The sequence below is a fragment of the Lycorma delicatula genome, chromosome 2, assembly GCF_047948215.1.
Source record: "Lycorma delicatula isolate Av1 chromosome 2, ASM4794821v1, whole genome shotgun sequence".
NCBI classification, from domain to species: Eukaryota; Metazoa; Arthropoda; class Insecta; order Hemiptera; family Fulgoridae; genus Lycorma; species Lycorma delicatula.
In genome coordinates this window covers 96,309,923-96,330,080 of record NC_134456.1, presented here as the reverse complement: position 1 = coordinate 96,330,080, position 20,158 = coordinate 96,309,923, and the positions used below count along the sequence as shown (strand labels likewise).

General features: G+C 31.1%; 2 protein-coding genes across 5 annotated transcripts in view; one reads left to right on the top strand and one right to left on the bottom strand.

The window, feature by feature from the left end:
• Positions 1–484, bottom strand: part of kdn (citrate synthase) — an 82,770-nt gene extending 82,286 nt beyond the window's left edge. The window contains exon 1 of the mRNA XM_075355863.1: positions 326–484. Coding sequence (XP_075211978.1) covers positions 326–373 — 48 coding nt within the window. The 5' untranslated portion in view covers positions 374–484. The remainder of the gene's footprint in view (positions 1–325) is intronic.
• Positions 485–993: 509 nt separating this feature from the next.
• The window catches only part of LOC142319034 (secernin-2), a 46,053-nt gene continuing 26,888 nt past the window's right edge, over positions 994–20,158 (top strand). For 2 of the 4 annotated variants that reach the window (XM_075355862.1, XM_075355859.1), the window contains exon 1: positions 1,000–1,320. The gene's annotated coding sequence lies outside the window, so the exon portion shown is untranslated. Of the gene's footprint in view, positions 1,321–12,609; positions 12,802–20,158 lie in introns of all 4 variants that reach the window. The other 2 variants (XM_075355861.1, XM_075355860.1) reach the window with 2 other exon arrangements.

Below are 20,158 nucleotides of genomic sequence, written 5' to 3'. Positions count from 1 at the left end.
TCGACAGATAAGTGAATTCTCTGAATAACCTCAATTTAATAACAGGACCAATACCACACTACGTTAAGGTAAAAGCACGTTAAAACCATGACCTTACTGAAGCTAATGTAATGAAAAACGAATCAAGAAATATTTATACATTAATAATAAAAATTAAAAAAAAAACAACGAATTAGAACGCATGTAATTTTTATTAACAAATGAGTTATAATAAAAAAGTGTTATTTTAACAGAATAAGATTATCTGATCGAATAATTCGATGTTAAATATTTATCATGATATGTATTTAATAACATTTTTCTAAAATTTTATTTCGTCCATTACCTGATGTAATTCTATAAATTTTGAAGCTGAAATACGAAACAGAGCCATTCTTTTTTGCCACCAAAATTAACCAACAACCAAACTACAACCTTCAACACAGCTTTACCGTAACTGAAAAGACCGTGATCGAGAGAAACGAAAACTGATTACAAAAATCTGCCACTATTAGCAGCACTTACTATGTCAAGCTTGCATCTTATTGTCAAACTCCTGGGATTATTTGGAAAATTTAAAAGCTATCAATTCTTATTATCGTACTTTTATTTTATGTAATCGTTCACCGATTAAACTTTCACAGTGTTCATAATAAATATAATTATTCATTATGATTAAGTTTTGGGTAGTTTATTTTTCTAATATTTTTAAAATAACGATATTTCAATAAACGAGAGTTTAATTTTCTTCCTGTTTAATCATTTGTTTTAAAGATGCTTTCTAATACCATTTTAGAATAGCAATAATTAACAACTAATTTTGCTGATATGTTGCTTATAAGTACGAATATATTGACTGATCATACTTACAAAATTATGCAGGTCTACCTTCATTTATCTATTATTTAAATAGAAAAATTAATTCATATGTTATAACTTATTCACCACTATTATATTCTAATATCAATAAAATTATTTTGATTGTTCGGTTTCATTTTGAGCTCTCTGGTGAACAGATGACGTCCGGCTGTCAAAATCGATTTTGTAACCGGTGTTAATCGTGTAATACAGTGTTGAAAGCAGGGCTAATTGTATTTTGTGTAAAATTACGGAAATTTCGATAATTTTGTCAGTTATAAATAAACAGGTACAGAAATATATTGAAAAATAATTTGGTTGTTAATAATGATTTCTTTATTAACCGTGACCGTAGGAACGACCTGTTAGGAATTTAGGAATATATGCGCACATATATTTTATTTATTTCAGATCTCATCTATCAGATAAAAATTCCATGGAGAAGTGGTGAATTAACAGTGAAATTTTGTTAATTTTTATGATGTAAGCTATCTTTTTTTTGTTTATGAACTACAGATAATGAATTATTTTTAAATGTCACTGGTTACTGCAGATGCTAATCTCTTGAAGATGCGCCTCCTACAAAATCGTGTGCTTATTTTATATATTTTTTTTATACTTTTATTCAAATTTCATAACGTATTTACTGGGGACCTAACTGTCTAGTCAGAAGAACTTGAATTTTTTTTTTCTGTATTGGCTACTGTTCAGATGTATACTTTTTCTTATTTTCCTATGTTTAGCCAACTATAATTTGGTTTTAAACATTTTCTGAAGGTGATAAGTAATTTAATTGCTTTAGCATTAATAAGTTGTAAATTGACAGCTGTTTTATATAATTTACTTGGATTTCAAAATTTTACTTTTTACTAATCTGTATTATTTTTAGAACAAATAAAGTCATTTGCTATGTTTTTCATACAATTATAATCGTAAATGAGAGTCTAGAACTTTTATTTTAGTTAATTACACAATTTTGTCATCTTCAATACTACTTACAGTATAGCAGATATCCAATTTAGTTTTCACTTTTTTATAAGATATGTTTCCTTAAATGTGTGTCATGTTTAGATTGGATTCAAATATCCATTTCAGATGATCTATATATTATTTAAATACTAAATATTTTTGTATTTAGGACATTACCTAAAAGTACTTTGTTATAAAATTTATTGTTTCTATAAAATGTTAAATATTTTTTTAATATCTATTTTGTAAACGTTCATCGGCCAGTTTTGCACTTTTTTGAGGTGTGTGGAAACTTTAATTAATCATACCAGAGCATATTTTGGGCCTATACTGAAGAAAATTTATCAAAAGAAATCTCATCTTTTGAAATAATTTTTGGAGAAAACTAGAGTACTTCCTGAAAAAGTCTGAGACCTGGGTATTATATATATCCTTGCTTTTTTTTTTTAGAAGCCTAAAGTGTTATAATTTTCTTAAACTCTGCTATACTCAAACTGAAGTAACCCTAAGAATGGTCACTCATTACAAAAATCTAAAATTTTCATAGACCATTTGTGAAGTCATTAAAATTTGATCACTGAGGCATAATTAATTTAAGAGCAGCCATTATGATTTATATAAGTAAATGATGCAATCATATTTACATTGTACCATCAAAATTTGATTATTAAACCATTTCTATAAATGTGGTAAGACTGTGACAAAAAATAAGTAAATTTTACAATTATATTTTAATTCTGCATTGGATGATTTGTTATTGATTGACAAAGATGTACTGCCTGCACTAATACTGAATTTATATTTTTCCATATAATCATACTATCATGTCATTATTAATTTTCTTGATGGGTTACACCATTTCTTATGTAAACTGACTGACTCATAATTTAAAAAATATTATTTATGATTGTTGTTTGTGAAATGTGTGCAAATTTTCTTTATTTGCCATCGGAGCCATTTGGTGACAATATATTCAGCATATTATATTGTAGAATAAACTTATTAATTTATTCTTACTGTTGCATTGAAAAAGTAGAATTATATTTTATTTTTCATGACTTATTGTTCATAAGAATATATTTATGAAGTGAACAATTTATAAACTCCATGAATAGTGTAAAATAGAGACTTTTTTTTTGTTTGTAATGCTTCTGCTGGAAAAATTTGTTTTTTATGTACTGCCAAACATTTTCTACTAAAAACTGTGCCCATGTTCTCCACTTCAAAATAAAAAAAAAAACAAAAATATTCAGAATAATATACCATTTATGAAGAATAACTTACTGTTTAATACATATGAGTAGATTACAATGAAATTAAACATTGAAAGTTAATTTATTGCATGGACTTAAAAAAACTACTAGCAGTGATGTTGAATTAATTATTAGGATGTTTAATTAGTCGATAAAGAGTTTAAAATTATTATTATTCTTACTTATTTTATTTATTAACTCGTTTCTGTACAGTTTACATTAATGTAAATTTAACGGATTTTTGTAGATAATGTATTAAATGTATTTCACAGAGAAGGATACTTTCTCATTTGCACTGGAGACCTGAACATTAATTTTATGTTAACTCTAATAATACTTAACTCTTCACTTAATGTTTACATCATTTATTGTAATCCTGGTAGTCCTACTATATTTTTTTTCCAAAATTCAAACGCACTATGTTGCCATAAATTTGATTATTGACTACTTTGTAGGTTTTATTTTAAATGCTGTTACAAAGCATCTCACCTTTTAAACATAATGTAAAGTATGAAATTTGAAAAAATACACTAATATTTGATTCTGAGATTTTAATCTGGTTTAGTGTACTAATTTTAATTATTCAAGTTAGGTGTTTTTTTAACATCTTCCCTAATACAGTATGTGATATTAAGCCCACCTTATGCAGAGTAATAATATTGTTTAATTTTTAACTTATTTTTAAAGGTACCAAAGTCCTGTAGAAAAATGAGTTGCTGCAAAGAAACTGGATTTTAAAAAACTCAACCATTGACATTAAGTTTAAAACATGTTCAATTTTAATCTATGGTTAATAGAGAAAATATGTATTTTCTAAACAATAACCAGTAGACTTTGCTAAATTGATTATACTTTTTGAAAAAGCCAGCAAGGAGTTGCACAACTTTCCTAGATTTACAGTCGAAAAATTTTATTTCAAATATGCCGTAAGGTTTGTAAATATTAATGACTTAATTAAGCAGTATTTAGAATACAGTTGTGAAAATGATCAAAATGTTCAGTAAAAAATTTGGGTCTAGTTTGACCCTTGATCAAATGTTTTTACTTTAGAAATTATATTGTAGTATAGAGTATAATTACAACAAAAAAAAATCAAAATTTTTATTAAAAAATATATGGGCATTTTTTGACTCCCTTGCTCAACACGTATCTCGTATAACTTTTATAATTACAGCCATAACTTAAAAAAGAAAAACAGATAAATTATATAAAAAATAAATTTTTTTTAATTGTTTGAAGTTTTAATTTAGTAAGATTTCATGGGATCCTTTTTTAAAAAAATTCTATGTTGTCTGCATTAAAACTAGATACAGTTGGATTTTCAAATTTTAAAAATTAAGGTTTAAAAATTTGATATTTTAAGTATGATACCTGTTCACTCCCATTGTGGTTTGGGCTTAAACGTTTATTGGAGTTATTATTTACTTCTTCTATATAAATGGTTGGGTTAGTTTGGTGTAATAATGTTGGTATAAAAAAAAATAGTATCCCATCTTGTTTGATGTGGGTCAAAAATTAATCCGTTACTGGTAAATATCATCCCCCCAACTGCAGTTGACTTAAATTTTGGAATTTGAAATAACTACTTTCATTGTACTATTTCTCAATTTTATATTAATAAAAAATTCAAAACTACCTCCTCTTTTTTTAATTTTATCTAAAATTTAATACCATCAGTACTCTGTACATAGATTTTGGACAAGGGAGTTTTGAAAATTCTGTAATTGTCGCTTGGTACCAAAAATGATGGTTGATCTCTATACATTACCTTTCTAGTTACACTGCTGCAGGAACAATAGAGCTATAGCCAGGAGAAAAGCAAAAAATATAGTCTTGGAAATTAATGAGTAGTATCAGCAACTCCTGCCTTTTCAAATGTTTTTTTGAAAAAAAAATCCGTTTTAGTTATTTATAAATTATGAAATACTACTGTAAAACCATTTGGGTATAGTAAAAGGCTTTTCAATTATGTCAGCTAGTCCAGAACTGATGGATACTGTGATTTGACTTGACTTTGAATTGTAGTAAATTACAGACCATTTTTAAAAGTGTTCTGATTTTTTGATTACTATATATTAATGCCTGAGTTAGATCACTGGTGACATTAGAGATTAGACGTTATCCTTTTCTAAATTTGTTAAAAATCTTGCGTAAGAGATAGATCATTATAAAACGTTTTTATTCATTCACATAATGAATCTATTGAATCCTGTGGTTGGGAAGATGTATCAAGCATGCCCCAGATCTTATTATTTGGGTTTTTTTTTAATTTTTACGATTAACCACCCTTATTTCCTGTATCTAGTTAAATGCTTTTTATGTGCTAATATCTCTGTGGTATTGATTTTAAATCAAAGTATTGATATTTGAGATCATCACTGATACTCTAAGGGAAACAATTATGTTAATGGTTTAGACGTAAATGAGAATATAAAAGATTAAATCTCTGGGTATTTTCATTGATAAAAACTTCAGTTTGAAAATCACATGTCAACTTTCTCCCAAAATAGGTTTTGAATATCAATAAAAAAAGCTTTATTGACTAATTAGAGCCCCACTCATCTCAGTTTATGTTGCTTTGGTATTTTTCATTGAGGAGATTCTGTAGAGAAGAATGGAATATTCAGATTGCCAAAAAAAGAATGTTAAATATTAATGGGTTGAAAATGCACATTGTTGTCAGATACGTCTGCTGTCTTCCATTTATATTTATAAAATAAATATGTCAACTATTTACTGGATCATTTCAATTTAAGTAAGTCTTTAGAAGACTTACTATTATGCAAACCATTCCATGGTTTGCATAATTTAACCTGACCTATAAAGATTCAGGTGGGTTTTTTAAACAAACTTAAAAATCCCAGTAAAACCCACTTTTTTATAGCTCACATTTGACATACTATTGACATGGTTTTTTTTTGTTAGATTCATACAGACAATTACATCATAATTATTTAATATAACAATGTATTTACTCTGAAAATCTTTTAATACTTATAAAATGTTAGTAACCTAGTACCTATAAAAATAGAAACTTTTCCATACGATTTATGAAAAATATTTGTGTTGAAACTTTGTTGGTAATTTAAATAACAAAAATTTAGTCATTTTTTCATATGGAAGAAAGTACACTTTCACTAATTTCTTGGCATTTTCCTCTCCTAAAAGTTTTTTTCATTTTTTACCATACAAACTCATAAGTGGAGTGCCCACAAGTGGAGTGTCCTTTCAATGGCTGCAGCGACAAGAAAGGAGGCGTTTTATGAAAGAAATAGATCCCTTTGACAAGTTCTCTTATTGGCTGTTTTTAATTCCATTATTTTTCCAGCAGGAAAATAATCAGAATCTACTATGCTAAAAGACATGATTTGTGACCCATTTTGGACAAGATTCTAGCCAATCTCAGCCTTTTCTTCTTCGTCTGCAGGTATTCTCACTCCTCTAAATCTGTGATCTAATAGGTTAGCAAGATAATGGAGTGGCTTTAGCGCTTGCTCTTTCCTCTTTCTTATCAGATTTTTGTAAGGTTCTATGTCTGAATTTTCAAGGTGATCGATGTACACTTCAACAGCCTGAGAAATATTTGTGGTACTTGCTTAAAAAGGTCCAACACTACAAACCTCTGGAAGCTGTCAGAAGAAGAGCGTGGCTTCCTTGTAAATTATCACATTTTCCAGAATTTTGGTTATGTATCAGGAACTTCTTAATGTTGTGTTACAATCTCCACATATTTTGTAGTATTGTCAATGAAGGTTCTTAAACAGTCTTGCATTGAATATTCCAACTAGTGGCATTTGGGAGCTGTGTCATAAGTTTTTCTTTTCTCTTAAGCAATTGTGTGGTTGATGATGGCTCTAAAAATATTTGTGAATATCTGCTATATGTTTTATTACATTTTTGGTATTACTTTTAATAAGTTCACATAATGAGTTGAATAGCTAACTATATGTCAATATGTCAGGCATATATATTTTTAAAAGCTGTCACATTTTTACCATTTTATTTTCATTGTCAGTGCACATAGCAAATACATTTTTCTGGAACTTCTCACACATTTTAATTGAATGTTTTAAAAACTTAGCACAATATTCAGCTGTTTTTTGATTAGCTTCACAATCAACTGCATTTAATAGAAATTCCTGCTGCCCTTTATGAATACTTGTTACTATTATTGGGTTATTCTTGATATTTAACCATCTATTTTGAAGAACTATAATATAGTTAACTTCCTGCAATTCAATTTTTATATTTCTATTGACCTTATCTGAGGTAGAATCAAGCAGTTTCCCCATTTAACTGAAGCGATGAAGACCAACATGACCAGGCTGCAATGTGTTTTCATATCTTTAGTCCCTTTACTAGAAGCTACATTGAAGGCTTCATTATTAACATAAAAGAGCTTTACTATCAAGAGATCTAATTTTTACAACTTAATTAATAGCAAAGTATTAAATTCAGGGAAATTGTACGCAGTGTTACCACCACATAATCATAAAAGCAGCTAAAAGGAAGATGGCAGATAAAATGTAACTAAAATTACAAATTTATAGCTAAACAAACACACAATACAGGCTGCAACATAAGATTGTTTAATTTATCAGTTATTTGTCTTGAAATATTTAAGGCATTTATTTGTGTGCTCTTAATGGTCATGAAATTATTAAAACTAAATTGGAGCAAAATTTCAGTGCTGAATAAAGCCCAAAATGTTTTTGAACCCAATAAAACCCAGCGGGCAAGTATTTTTTTAACAGTTTTTTTTTCGGCCATGATTCTCTTGAACACAGTTGCATTTTTAGAAATATACTTGGCTGATGTTAAATTACATAATCACTTACCAGCTTTGCTTAAGGAAGAAACAGATTGTAAAAGATTCTGATATAAATTGATGAGCTTCCTGCTTAATAGTTTTGTTTAAACAGTTTGTTATTATTCCTAATGTGTACATTGCAACTTGTGAACAATAAGCAAACCTCCCCCCCCATTCCCACTATGATAGGGATATGTATGATGAAAAAGAACTATGTTTTTCTGCATATGTATGTCCTTCATGTTGTATTTTCTGTTCTTTTATATTGCATAAACTAAACTACCCAATGTTTCTCTGGGTCTTGTTTATTACCTGGAAGGAAACCTTCAGTCAAAATTTTGTATATAAACTGTTTAAAATTTATTTCCTGTGATGTTTTGCACTGTTAATCGATTTACGGGTTTTTTTTTACAATCTAATATATTAAAAGATGTCCCTTGTAAGGTGAGAGAAGAAACCCTTACTGGAATTTTTTTTTTACTAAAATGAATCCAAGGGTTTACATCTAAAAAGTTTAAATGGAAGGCAAATAGGTTAAACTTAAATCCCATTGCTTTTTTATATCTCCCATTTTTAATGTAAAACCAAAGATTTATTTTTCTTTAGAAGGGATGTCACGCGGGTAATTATTTTAATTGGAAAAATGGAAGACTAAACTTTCAAATTGTCTCGTCTAGTTAAAATATATTCATTCAAGTTATGTTAATCAGGTTATATCCTATAAGAAACAATATGAACAGTAACCCCAACCAATAACCTATATAGATATTAGAATTGACATAAATTGAAATAATGGACATAAATTGAAACAATTGATGCAAAAGTCTTTGTAATATAGCTGTATGTGGAATGCAAAAATAACATAAAAATAAAACATATTCTAGCCATTATTGACAGATATTAATTGTTTACTGTATATATTCAGTACTACAAAATTTGAAAAATATTTTCATAGTAGGAAATGTTCATGGTGCTTATTTTGAAATTAAAAAAATTAAATTGTAAAATGAGTTCAAGTTATTGATTACAAGACTAAAAAGGTTAATAGAACTCCAATGTTTAATCTACGGTTCCTATGATAAAACATTTTTATAGTCAGAAAAATATTTCCATCCAAATAATTACCTCAACCATAGAAAATTAAATGGGTATTCACTTACTGGTTCAGTAATAAGAAAAAATGGTTACTCTTACCCAAACCTTTTTTTAAAAAACAAGACCACCCCAGCCAAGCTAAATGATTTTTTTTAACAATATTTTTATTGAAATTTGAAGGTTGTTTTAGGTACTTTACCCATAACAAGCTCATCAGTGGAGACTATCATAGAGCTAGAAAGAGGTAGTATTTTTTTTTTTTATGATGGTAAGTCAATTATTATCCACAATGTAGTTTTAAATTTTATTGCAATACAAATAGAAACTTACATATACATCATTTTTCAAGATAGTCCCCTTGCATTTCAATGCACTTGATCCATCATTGCACAAGCTTCCTGGTGCTCTCATAAAAGAATATTTTCGCTTGAGCTGCAAGCCAGGAATGCACCGCTTCTTTCACTGTTTCATCCGAGGTAAATCGACGGCCCCTTAGCGCCTCTAAGAGTGGACCAAACAAGTGGTAGTCGGAAGGGGCAAGATCAGGACTATACGGAGGATGAGCCAGTACTTCAAAGTTGAGTTTTTGGAGCGTTTCAGCAGTGTGGACAGGCGTTGTCGTGCAACAACACATCTTTCAACAGCAGCCCTCAGCGTTTGCTTTGAATTGCAGGCTTCAGTTTGGCAGTAAGCATCTCACTGTAATGCGCACTATTTATTGTCATGCCCCTTTCCTCATAATGTTCCAGTTCTGGGCCTCGTGGGTCCCAAAAAACCATAAGCATCAGTTTTCCTGCGGATGGTTGGGTCTTGAACTTTTTTTGCAAGGTGAATGTTTCCTTTCCATACTCTGCCGGTTACTCTCCGGGTCGTAATGATGGATCCATGTTTCGTCACCGGTGATGATTCTGTCTAAGAAGACATCCCGTTCGTTACCATAGCGATCCAAATGTTTTTGGCACATGTCCAAGCGCGTTTGTTTATGCGACTGTGAGTTTTGTTGGGACCCATCTTGCACAAACTTGTGAAACCCAATTCTGTTTTGATGATTTCATAGGCAGAACCATGACTAATTTGCAGACGATGTGCCACTTCATCAATAGTTACTTCTCGTCTATCTAATAAAACCGTGCACGCTCAATGTTTTCCTCATTTGTGGCGGTAAATGGTCGTCCAGCTCCTTCGTCGTGCGTAACACTTTTGCGACCGTTTTTGAATTTTTCAATCCGTTTGTAGACACTCCGTTGCGGCAACACACTGTTCCCGTACCATACTGAAAGTCTTCGATGAATTTTAGTCCCTGATACACCTTCCGATCACAAAAAACGGATCGCTCAACGTTGCTCTTCTTTGGTCCAAACAGAAAGCGGAACAGCCATGGTTAACGGCAGGGCAGCATTAATGGAACTAACCTAGCAGCATCAAACCTGCACAGACATAACAACAATTAAGCCATGCATGCGTCATCTACACGGCAGTACTACCAACATAAAGAAAAATATAACTAAATTGCAGATAATATTGACTTACCCTTGTAATTAATATTTTATAAAAATCTAATAAAGTATTTAAAATGCTATTTTACTTTATTTTACAAAGGATTAAATATTTAAAAGCCATTTTCAGGTTTTTTGAATTTTAATATTTTAAGGGGTAAAATAAACATAAACTATTTTTTTACATTTTTGTCGTTTTATGCTATTAAATCAATCTTTATGAGATTTGTAACATTGTGATGGTAATTTATGTTTGTAATTCTGATTATATATTTCATGAGTGAAGCTGCAACAGGAAGTCTAAAAACCAATTAATGGTTTCTGAAATGACCAGACTATTGCTCTGAAGAAATTACAATATACTGATAGTTTTTATAAATTGAACAGACTTTAATTTTTATTTATTATTAATATTCTCGCAAGCATTTGGTTAATGAACATAAGGAAATGAACTGTGAGCCCCCTGGCTAGACAGGAAGGGTGAGTGAAGCAAGCCCTGACTGGCTAAACATCCCCTATCCACCGGTTTGGTCTAGTGGTGAATGCGTCTTCCCAAATAAGCTAATCTGGAAGTCGAGAGTTCCAGCGTTCAAGTCCTAGTAAAGTCAGTTATTTTTACAAGGATTTGCATACCAGATCATGGATACCGGTGTTCTTTAGTGGTTGGGTTAAATTAACCACTCATCTCAGGAATGATAGAACTGAAACAGTACAAGACTACACTTCATTTACACTCATACATATCATCCTCATTCATCCTCTGAAATATTATCTGAAAGGTAATTACAGGAAAAAGAAAGAAAGGCTAAACATCCCCTGATCATGTTGGGAAACGGGAGTAACCATAAAGTTCGGCGAAGCCATGACAGGGATGCTGGTTATTTATATACCATGAATAAATGCAAATACATTGTTAACTGTTGATAAGTAAATATAATTTCTCATTTGTATTAGGTATTCAAAAATTTAGTTTGGTTATTAATAAGATGCACATCTCATACAATTTGGTGGTTCTGCAACACCGAGAATGTCACAGGAGAATAGCATCCTGGAAATTGAAAAATGGTATGAAGCAGAGTAAAATAAGTAAAATGCCGATGGCCAAAACAATGTCTTATAAACCAGTTCTTATAGATCACCAAAATTAAACAATATTTTGTACAGTTTCAGTGCATGGTATTCAAAAAACAAATATATCTGTACCTATAAAGAAACTTGTCCTGACTGACTGTTTCAGTAACGCCCGGCAAAAATACTGAAAATAAATTAATGAAAATTTGTATACACATTATTCTTACGATGTAATTGCACACTAAGAAAGCATTTTGTGAAATTTCAAATTTAAAGGGTTAAAATAGAGTAACAATGAAATTTACTATGTTTTTAATTTCTCAGTAAGAAATGAAGGTAGAAGGTATTAGTTTGATTTTTGGTGTATATAGTCTTCATATATATATATATATATACAAAATCTAATTTCTAGATTTTTTGAAACTCTGAATTTAAAGGGTTAAAATGAATTTTTAGTTTTTTTTAATTTTGTGGTAACAAATGAATATATCAACTTAATTTTTGGTGTGTGTAATTTTCATGTAAATATATCTAAAAACCAATTTTATATTTTTTTAAATTTGACCTTAAAAGGAGTGAAGAAAGGTAAAATATCTGAACAATGATTACAAATTTTCCCCATTTCTGACTATACTAAACAAGATATTCACTAGATTGGGGACTTGCAAATACTTGTCACATAAATATCTAAAATCCATTTTTTCTTTTTTTTTCTTAATTCTTTAAAGGGTGTGACTTTGTATGGTGCAGTGGCTCAACCAACATAGCCACTGTTCCTGTATGTGTGCAATGCAACTGACGGCACCTGCCTCCAGTTACTTGACTAAAAAATGAATTACAAACACCACTAGGAGGTGATGTTTGAGCAAAATACATTTTTACCCATAACTATGGGTAATCAGTTATAACTAATTTTTGTTAGGATGGAGGCCAACTGTTTTGAAACCCACAATCTTAGATCACTCAAAATTTTGGATTCTGCGCTGACCAAACTGTTGCTGTAAAGAAATTACAGTACACTAAAATTTTTATAAATTGAACAGGCTTTAATTTTTATTTATCATTATTATTTTCACAGGCATAAGTTTAATAAACACAGCAGGGTTTAAGGGGCAGAGCCTTCTGGGTAGACAGGAATAGTGAGCAAAGTGAGCTATGACTGGCTAAATACTCCCTGACTGCCACAGGAAACGCAATTAATCATACAGCACAGGCAAAGCCATGATAGGATACTCAATTTTTTTTGGGCATGTGGATATTCTTTCTTCACGTATGTATTTAAAAACCATTTTTGGGATTTTCTGAATTTCAATTTTTTAAGGGGTGCAACAGTGTACACCACGGCAGCTCAACCAACACATTCACTGCCACTGTTACTGTCGAGTAGCATGACTTGCTGCACCTGCTTCTGGTAACTTGACAAAAAAAAAAAAAGTTGACCACAATGAGGAATGTAATAAGTAACCATATAGTGCAGGCAAAGCTGCTACGGAGGGATGCTAGTATATATTAATGTATATATCCATAATTGTATGTTCATTAAGCATTCCAATTAACAATTATAAAAAATTGTATATCCAGAATTACTTATTACTTATTTTTTTAACTAGATATAAAGTTTTAGGGAGAAAGTACTTGTAAATGTATGCATTTAAATATCTACAAAATATATTCATATTATTTATAAAAATAATATAATTTATATAATATAATAATAATAATAATATATACGTAGGATGTAGGGTATATACTGAAATAAAACGACTGGCATTAGATAGGGAATCTTGGAGAGCTGCATCAAACCAGTCAAATGGCTAATGGCAAAAAAAAATTCTACAAATATATATATATATATATATTATATTAAATATAATTAATATAATAGTTGTAGAAATAGTAATATAGACAATAAATATGTTTAGCAAGAATAAATAATAATAATTTTTATTTTAAATTAAACCCAGTAACAAAAATATCTATGCCGCATTGAACATATAATTAATTAAAAAAAAGTAAATAAATAATTCATTATCTATAATGCGTATTCACAATTACTGGATTATTTTTAATATTAATTATCTTTATTACCAAAATGAAATAATTTTTTTAATTTTAAATAATAGAAATAAAAAGGAAGTTCAACTCACCTAACTGAAAAATTCACAGTATAGTAACACTATTGGTTGATTGGTTGATTTATACAATATTCCAGAATTTATTTGCATTTATTTTATTCCAGTTTTATTTGCATATTTCATCAATTCATTCATTCAAGGTACGTATTTAGTTTCATTCCTTATTTGTATATAGTGTTCAAAACGAAAACCAATGGGATTGGATTTTTTTTCCATTTTGGAGAGGTTTCCATTTTATCCACTCATAACAGTAATGATTAATGTACTGTGTGCTAAATAATAATGCATCATGCTAAGAATACACAACATGCCTAGAACGCTGTAATCCACTGGAATAATACAGTATATAATTGATTAAAATGATTCAGTTTGTAAGCTTACCGGATATTTTTATTACAAATTAAAGTGATACTAATTAGCTATAAAAACACAATTTTTCAAAAATACAGTATGTATGATTACATTACATATTTATCACGATTATTTGTGTAATTTCCATGTGTCAACCAATGTTACCTGCTTTGTCTTTTCTTTATCAACATGCTATTCTAAAGAAATATGTGCTTTGCCCAAATACTCCGAAAATTCTGTACAGTTTTTTTGCGGCAAACTTCTGTAAGTCACTTAAGCTTTGGAGTGCATCGAAGTACAAGTATATTTTGATGGGATCTTCGTGTTACTTGTTGAATCACCACATTCGATACAGTCTTCTTCATTTTTGTCAGTTGGCAGTTTAGTGTCATCATTATCTTCCTATGGAACTGACAAAACCAACTTAGTTGCATTGTTAGTCGTAATACTGGTAACCAAATCACTGTCAGAGTTTATATGAGGTGCGACAATAAAGTAATGAAACTGATTTTTCTTTGCAAGATGTGGCAACCTTGCAGCTTGCATAGGCACACCATCTTTGACCTTGGTCTATAAGCTACTTCTAATCCAAGCGGCACATTGATGCAACTGCTCAGTCGTGAGTTGTGCTGAAATAAGTGAACACGTGTTTGTGTCTCTCGTCACAGAAATGAGACCGCAAAATATTGCGCAACGGTATGCCATTACTTTGCGAAATTGGGTGAAAACGCAACGACAACTTATGGTAAGCTTCAGAAGGCTTTTGGAGAGGAGGTTATGTCAAGAGCTCAAGTTTTTCGGTGACATAAAATTTTTAGTGAAGGCAGAACAAATGTTGAAGATGAAGACTGCAGTGGACGACCATCAACCTCACGGACAGATGTCAACTTGACCAGGGTGCATGAAATCGTACGATCTGATCTGATCTGTGAAAATGATTGCAGAAGAACTCAACATCAATCGAGAAACGGTTCGTCTAATATTAACTTAAGATCTTGGTATGAGAAAGATTTGTGCAAAAATGGTCCCCAAAAATCTCACACAACAACAGCAAGAAACACGGAAAAATGTGGCAGCCGATCTGTTAGAGCAAACGGAATTCAATCCAGATTTGTTGAGCCTTATTATCACTGGTGATGAAGGTTGGTTTTTTCAATACGATCCAGAGACAAAACGCCAAAGTTCGCAATGGTGCTCAAAAGGATCAGCCAGACCAAAAAAAGCTCGCATGTCGAAGTCAAAAGTGAAATGCATACTTGTGTGCTTCTTCGATTCCAAGGGAATTGTTCATAAAGAGTGGGTGCCTCCTGGACAAACAGTTAACCAATATTTCTACAAAGAGATTTTAGAAAGACTTCGTAAACGAGTTCTTCGTGTCCGTGCCAACATTGCTGATAATTGGATTCTGCATCACGATAATGCGCCATCCCATACTGCTATGTCAGTACAGCAATGTTTAACCTCAAAACAGATTTCAGTACTACCACAGCCACCTTATTCACCAGATATCGCTCCGTGCGACTTTTTTCTATTTCCAAGAGTCAAAATGGTGGTCAAGGGACACCATTTTCAAACAACACAAGATGTCCAAAAAGCTGTGACGAGGGTCTTGGAGGATATTACAGAAGATGAGTTCCAGAAATGTTACCATCAATGGCAGAAGCGCTGGAATAAGTGTGTGCAATCAGAGGAGAACTACTTTGAAGGAGACAACACTAAACATGACTAAAACGGTAAGCAACATTTTCTTTCACATCAGTCTCATTACTTTATTGTCGCACCTCGTATATGTATCAACATCTATTTCAAATTCATTAATATTGCACAGATCTTTTAAAATTCTCATATTTTTCCTTTGCTTCATCTAAAACTACAATTGTTGCACCTAGAAGTGATAAGAATTTAACTTTTTTAAAACATTTTGTTACAGTTTCCTCTTTACATTTTTTATCTTCATGAATCCAGTAGGCAGCATCAAGTTGTGAAATTAATTTCACGAGCTCATTATCACTCATCATATACCATTCATTTTCATAATAATCAATTGCAACATCATTCTTCTATAGAGGATTTTGATGGTGTAAATCACACTCTAATCCGATGATTGTGTGATGCTTATGGTGTTAGCAAACCAGATTAATTTAACATTAGACAAATGATATGAAGATAACAAATAGCATTATCAAGGAATAACAGAGCACAGTGGTTTTGAATTTTCATTTTAGAATTAAAATTGTTCAGCCACTTCTCCATTATAGAAATCATCCGAGCTTTTTGGTTAAATCGCCAAGTCACAGGAAATCTATTAACGTTAATGTGAGAAAAACACTGTGATCTTGCTGATTTACCTATGATGAGCGGTTTTAGAAGTTGTTTGCCCCAGCCTTGTTTGCCCAAAGAAGGACAGTAAGAAGTTCTTTTGGCATCTTTTCACCAACACATTTTTCTCCTTTTAATGCTAGCATTTTAGTTGGCAAAGTTCTAAATAATATTACTGTTTTATTACAGTTAAAAATGTCATTTTGATTTTAGCCTGCCAGAATGATAGAAAGTTTTGTCCCCCATCCCTTAACTACAGACTTATCGACATTGCTTGCTTCTCCGCAAACTTCATTCCAAATGATGTTATGTCTATTTTTAAAACTTTCTTGCCATCCATTAGAAGCTTTAAAGTCAGGTTTTTTTTCATTTTTTAGCTAACAGCAAAGCTTGGCTTTGTAAAATAAGGTCAGAAATTGGCTATTGTTTAGATATACTGCTAACAAACCATTCCCATAACAGTTCTTTTCATATTCCCATTTCCTTTTAACCGCTTATCCATAATTATTGCTATTTTTTAAAGTGTTGTAGATCTGATTCTTTCTGCTCTTAAACTTATCCATTAACTGACATACAGTCAATATATCTTTGTTTTTTAGTTCAATAACTTTTTTGTTTAGTGTTAAAGCAGTATTTTTACAAGACATTTTGGTGAATTTTAAAACAAAACAATTTATAAAATTACAATAAACCAATATGTACACAGTAAGGTGCAGAAATAAGATACAGACACAAGAATACAATAAAACACAAACACATTAATTGTTACCCAGTAAAAAACTAACACGAACATTGGGCAAGTTGACATACATGACTAGTTTACAAGCAAGTAAACCCGACTGTAGTACTGACAGAAAAGAAGCATAGACAAATTGTCGCATTGTAAACAATGACTTTTTTTGTGGAATGTGTATGACACCACTATAGCTGTTCTCTGCTTGCGTGTTCAACTACTAATTCACATAAATCTGTCAAAGCTTTCTTATAGGCTACTGTCAATTTTAATCACCTTCTAAAAATTCTGATAAATTAACAAATTTTCCTTCCTTAATATCCATAGTTCATATAGTATATTTTATGTATTTTTCAGGGTGCCTAAATTTCTGTTTCCGTGTTATGAAGGTTCTGTATTATGTAGGATGATTTAAATTGATTTTTCCTTTTTTTTTTAACGGGAACAATATTATTTTCCAAAATGGGAAGGTTTCTGTCGTGTTCAGGGTCCATTTTGAACAGCTTTCACTATAATAAGTATACCTGTAGCATCTTAATTCATGAATCGTGAGGTCAAGTTGTGTTGCTAATTAAACTCCATTTACAGAATTGTGGCTGGGAAGATTATTGAGATTAATTAATATTTAAATATAACTGAATGGGGTTAGACTCGATGTATAAATTTTGCATGGTGGGTGCCAACAGACAGAGTGCCACTCCAACTCACATCATCATCATCATTTGATACAATGGAAGTCATTCTATATTATATTGCAACAAAGTATTTCAAACTACTGCCCGTAAGGTGTAATACTGGAAAATTTCCTTAGATCAAACTACCATTGCTGTGCAATGCCCATCCCTCCTGCTTATAAACATTTTAATTGGTAGTTTTGTAAAAAAATTTTGTTGCGTTTTAAGAAAGTTAGATCAAAAAGGTAATAATTTTCAGCTTTATCAGTAAGGCAAGAGTTAAATTTTATGCTGTTTGTAAAACAATCAGTAATGTTTTTAGCGATATTTCTATCTGCTTTTTCATTTAGCCTTTGTTTCATTCTCTTTATTTTTTAGAAAAGTAAGGAATTGTATTTTCTATATTCATCTGTTGGGATGATAATTGTATTTCTGTACAGTTTTTATAGTTATTTCATGACACATATGTTTATGGATGGTTTTAAGCAAACTTTTTTACAAGTTTTAACATTTTTCCAAGAAATATCAGATTTACAAAAAAGAATGCTGAGGTTTTAATTTTGTTATAATATGTATTGGATGAGGTGTGATTTATGGGTAGATTCAAAGAGCAAAAAGGATAATTTTACATGTCTGTATATTGATTCCCTATTTTTCCACTTGAAGTGCCATTAGCAAGGTGGCGACTCCTGAACAGAAAGATTTATGTGTTTCGAGTTTGCTAAATGTGAATCTATAGTTCAATGTACATTCTGTAGAAAGTTTAATTGTGATTCTTCAAGTTACAATAACATTTCTTGATGGCAAAATCGATTTGAAACAACCAGATGTCTATGTAAAGGGAAAGAGTATGGCACAACTGAAGGTTTCTGAAGAAAGTGTTGAATGTGTCAGGGAACCTTTCCAGCATAACCCTAAAAAATTAGTTAGGAAGGCCAGCCTCAAATGCTGGTGATGACAGTGTGGAATGTTTTTATGGAAACTCTTACATTTGCATCCATATTGTTTACAGCCGTTATAAGCTTTGAACCTGCTGACTACACTGTGCATGCCGATTTCACAATTGAACTGCCTCAGCATGTAGACTATGACTTTCTTCTTAACACTATTGTGTTTAGCAATAGTTCAACATTTCATCTTATATAAAGGTTAACACACGTAATATCCATATCAGGGATCAGAAAACCATGAAATCTTAGTGTGAAGGGGCTTCCCAAAATTAGTGTTTTCTGTGCAATATTTCAATGGCAAGTTTAGGGACTGTTCTTTTTTGACAAAAGAATGGTAACAAGAGTTGCTTAGTTTAATATTCTGCCTACATGGCTCTTTCCTCCAACTGCAAGCCAGAGAATTTTATTAGGCAATAAATGGTGCACCTCCTTACCGGCATAACTCTACAGGATCGGTTTGATGACATTTTCCTGAACCGCTAAATTGGTCAGCACAAACCCAATGATAGAGCTTGTTTGCAAAGGCCCCCAAGGTCACCCTGTCTGTTTTGTGATTTTTTTCTTTAGAGTTTTATAAAGAATTTTGTGTATGTGCCTCCAGTACCTATTGATTACTAAATTTGACGCAAAAGATTGAAGCAGTTGATCACTTCCATTTCTCCAGACATGCTGATTTCAAGTATGAGACAAACTTATCCTGTACTTAAATATGAGTTTGATGTGTCGCATAGCAAATGGTGCTCACATTGAATACTTGTAGGAAAAAACTGTATGAGTTACTTTTTCATTTTATTTGTGATTCATTACTTCAAATTAAAGAGATGTTAAAGTTAACAGATATTATAAGTATCTTTGAAACCCTGATATTCTTTTTTTTACACCCTGTAGTTTATATTTCAATTTTGGTCTGTCTTATATTTATACTCATTATCAATAATTCGACTTGAAAATTAGTATACGCATGCAATAATTTTGTCTCACTATCTAATGAAACTTGGATCCCTTCTTTAGAAGAAATAACACATAGATAAACATGTTTATATTATTTTACTAGTTAATATTACTTTTTAATTTTCATTCTTTGAGTTCTGAGGTATCGTGAATATATTTAAAAACTTCTTTCAGTGTTAAAAGCAAATATATACGAGACTAATTGGTTTGCTTGTCATTTCTCCTGCCACCACCCCATTCGGTCGCCCTAAAGCATAAAACTGAATGTCTGTGCCACAAGCAGCTACTGAGCGTTGAACAGTTTAGCGACCAGTATCCATAGCTCCTAGAGCTTACCTAACAGCATGAGCGGACTAAGTGTGGTGCCATACACCATTGGGTTACATGTCCCAACCGCTCGCTTGTCATATATTTACTAAAATGGGTAGACGTACCCTGTCAGCTACTAAAGATATATATGACATCCATAATACAATTTTTACAAGACTAATAATAAAACTTCAGACTTTCTACT